Source organism: Lactuca sativa, chromosome 5, assembly GCF_002870075.4.
Source record: "Lactuca sativa cultivar Salinas chromosome 5, Lsat_Salinas_v11, whole genome shotgun sequence".
NCBI lineage: Eukaryota > Viridiplantae > Streptophyta > Magnoliopsida > Asterales > Asteraceae > Lactuca > Lactuca sativa.
The window spans coordinates 272,375,548-272,379,006 of NC_056627.2; the positions used below are offsets into that span (position 1 = coordinate 272,375,548).

Sequence of the window (3,459 nt, forward strand, 5' to 3'; positions counted from 1 at the left end):
AATGTCAAAACTTATGAGAGATTGACATTTGGCAAAATGGATCTTCATTTATTAGAGTAGATAAATATATATTTATTTTATACATCGTTTATCCTAGGTTTTAAACTAAGAATAGCAAGTTTAATACTAAGGGCGTGTTTGGCATAGAGTTTTTGGAAGCTTCTAGCTTTTAGCTTTTGACAAAACGCTCTAACTTAAACAAAAAACTTCGTTTGATAGTACAAACGTTTAACTTTTAGTTTTAACAAAACGTTCCGATTCTAAAAGCTACTTCATATATTTATATATTTATTTTTAATATTTATTTATTTTTAATCAAATATCCTTTTATGTAATTTTATATATTTTCAAAAGTTTCAACTATTTTTGCCAAACATTCATCTAACAAATAAAAACTACAGCTTCCTGCTACCAGCTACTCGCTACACGCTATCCGTTACCAGTTAACCGCTATCCGCTTTTAGTTAACCGCTACTTTTGCCAAACACGCCCTAAAAATTGATACTTTTCTAAACACGCCCTAAGAATTGAAAGATTATTTTACATGTTTATGATTATAACTAGCAGTTAATGTGCCGAATTTTACATATCAGGCCTAATATTCAAACATCGTATATGAATATTTATCCTATATATTGGCTTTGGAATGAATTAGGCATCAACCGTCTATATTGTGCTATTTATTTTTTTGTGTAATAAAATCAATAAAATATTGTTTATCTGAAAAAAAAAATGTTATCTACGTAATTTGTTTACAAGATATATTTTTTTTTTGAAAAACAAATTCCTTTTACTTTTTATTTTTTGTCGATAAATACTTTAAGTTCAATAATATATTGAAAGTTATCTTTTATTTTGAATATGAATAAAGCATATAGCTAAATTAACTTTAATGGAAAGATGGGGACTGGGGAGTATATATTCTCAACTGAAGCAGTGGATTCACTCTAACACCACCTCCTCTTTCTAACTAGCGGTGTGCCGGTGCCACCATCCTCCGCCATTAAAGCCTCAGTACTGTCCTTTTTCTAACTCCCTACTCTTAAAACCCACCTCAATTTCCCATTCAACTTCAACGATTTCAATTAACCATTTCATCTTCAGCCTACCCCCTGCTTCAACGTAAGTAATCTCTTTCTCTTTCTTCAGTACTTCTAGATCTCTGCGTAGATATCTATTATTTTTCTTATTTATCTGTTATATTGTTTTAGCAATGGAAGTTGAATCTGGTTTTAGGTTTTTGATTCATGAAGTTTCCATTACATGATCTGAACATCGTTTTTGGGGATGTTTTTATTCTTTGTTCTTCACAATCTGAATTCTTATCTATCTATCTTCCAAAAAAAATTGTACTCTAGATTCATAAAATTGAAATGAAAACTGTGGTGATTAAGATCTTATGCGAACTGCTCATAAGAAATTAGGTTATAAAACACTTAGTTCATTCTTCCCCCTTTTCCCCATATTAAAAGAGGTCGAATAGCAATTGAATGAAAATTTGTATGATTTCTTTTGTCGAAATCGATTAATTTTTGATAATTTTTGTGTGGTATTTACAGGTTCAAGCACCAATATGGGTCTGTCACCATACTCAAACCCTTCCGATGCCGGAATCCTATGTGTAATTCTGGTGAAAACCGCCATGTCGATATCTTTCATGAAGGAGATCCTTCGTTCCATCCTTAATCTCGTCGGAATCCATTTCCCGGGGTGGGAGGATGTTTCCGATCAAAACTTCACAGAGTCACCGGAATGCCGTGGAACACCATCAACGAGTTACATGGAGGAGTTCAGAAGCCGGACACCAACACTCCGGTACGACTCCCTCCTCTCTTCTCCCCTCACCAAACAAGAATGTTCCGTTTGCTTGATTGAATTCAAACCAGACGCAGAGATAAACCACCTCTCCTGTGGACACGTTTTCCATAAATCATGCCTCGAGAAATGGTTAAAATACTGGAACACCACTTGTCCTCTGTGTCGAAACCACATGATGGCGCCTTTAGAATCCGAAGAAAACACCTGTCCGATGTGATCGTGATATCGTGATCGAGTTTAGATTTGTTAGGAGTATAGTCAGTTTTGAGTTTTGTACATATTAACTCCATGGTTTCCGGTGTCATATGCATCTGAGAAACGGAAAAGCTTTGTTCCAGTTTGAATTATATATAATAATAATTATATATTTGAATGAAAGTACATGTTAGTTTAGTTTTTACAGATAATGAATCGATAAGAATTTTATCAGCATTCTCTAGGTCGTCTCGATTTCTTCATGTTGGTGGTTGTGTTTCCTAAATCTGAAAGGTTTGCACCGACGGAGGCAGTTTTCCGGTAGGCTAATTCAGAAAGGTTGGAGCCGACTGAGACACTGTTCCGGTGGTAGCGACACCTGAAGGAGCCAGGGTGGTTGGTCGGAGCACACAGACAACTGATCTTCATGGCGGAGGATTTTCTGGCACGTGGAGAAGATGGATTGGATGATAATGCTTCGATTCTTGCGTTGTTCATGTCATCTTCTAGAGATAGTTCATTTAGATCAATCTTGGGTTGTTTTGGTGGTGGTTTTGACATATCTTCGCCGGAAGAATCTTGTGTGTTTAAAGATTCGAACACAGGTTCACTAGTATCTAGAAGAAAACATCAGATCAAACAAATAGGATCTGAATCTCTTGATGATTCATCGGAAAAAAACAAAAAGAAAAAGAAACAGAAAAACATAAAGCGGAAGAGTTTGTTTACCTTTTTTGATAATGGCAGGAGCTTGTTTATCTATCCACGTTTTCTTGTTAATGGATATGATGACGATAGTGAAGATAACTATGAAGATGAAAAGGACGAACATCTTTTGGGAGTTTTGATTTCCTCCAACATACAATTCCCCCTATCTTTCCTTTTTTTGTTGAGATTCTATGGTGACTATAATCCCTCTTTCCTACACCTCAAATTTTGGGAATTTTTTGCCACTTTTTCCTCCCGTTTTTCTTATTTAGTAACTATGAGATGATCAACATAATCCACGAACATGAAAGTAGACTATTATAATTTATAAGAATAATAATAATAAAAATAAAAGAGACATGTAATATGTATGCACCCCACGTTTTCTTCAAGAGGCACATATATTCTTGATCTGAATATTCAAATGAATAGGTGTTTATTAAGAAAGGTAATCAAAGGACAAAAATGAAGGAAATGGTAATTTAAGAATGAGTAAAAGTACAAAAAAACACATTAGTCAATCAGTGGAAACTTACTGGAAATCAAAACATTAGTGTATCAAAAGAAGTTTAATCATCGAATCCTTGAGTTTCATCGATAACAGTAAGTGAGGGGGCAAAGCGCACAATCATCTTCTTCCTCGATCCTTTGGCATTTGGGGTTTTGGAGTCGACCCCCTTGTAACGAACACGACGATTACATGATATAGGTTTAGGTTTGACAAGCAATGAAGATTTG

General features: G+C 34.8%; 2 protein-coding genes across 2 annotated transcripts; one reads left to right on the top strand and one right to left on the bottom strand.

The window, feature by feature from the left end:
• The first annotated feature begins 883 nt into the window (after positions 1-883).
• Positions 884-2,196, top strand: LOC111918662 (probable E3 ubiquitin-protein ligase XERICO). The gene is made up of 2 exons (XM_023914290.3): positions 884-1,122; positions 1,560-2,196. Exon 2 carries the CDS (start codon positions 1,574-1,576, stop codon positions 2,033-2,035), a length of 462 nt encoding a protein of 153 aa, XP_023770058.1. The 5' UTR covers positions 884-1,122; positions 1,560-1,573; the 3' UTR covers positions 2,036-2,196.
• On the bottom strand, positions 1,934-2,877 carry LOC111918661 (uncharacterized). The gene is made up of 2 exons (XM_023914289.3): positions 2,743-2,877; positions 1,934-2,630 (listed from the first exon to the last, which is right to left on the bottom strand). Exons 1-2 carry the CDS (start codon positions 2,843-2,845, stop codon positions 2,245-2,247), a joined length of 489 nt encoding a protein of 162 aa, XP_023770057.1. The 5' UTR covers positions 2,846-2,877; the 3' UTR covers positions 1,934-2,244.
• Between the last annotated feature and the right edge of the window lie 582 nt (positions 2,878-3,459).

Bases quoted from the DNA above. Each gene is read 5' to 3' on its own strand.
- LOC111918662 (XM_023914290.3), top strand. From the start codon at position 1,574: ATGGGTCTGTCACCATACTCAAACCCTTCCGATGCCGGAATCCTATGT.
- LOC111918661 (XM_023914289.3), bottom strand. From the start codon at position 2,845: ATGTTCGTCCTTTTCATCTTCATAGTTATCTTCACTATCGTCATCATA. The intron at 2,631-2,742 runs GTAAACAAACTC...GTTTTCTTCTAG, and splicing joins TCCTGCCATTATCAAAAAAG to ATACTAGTGAACCTGTGTTC.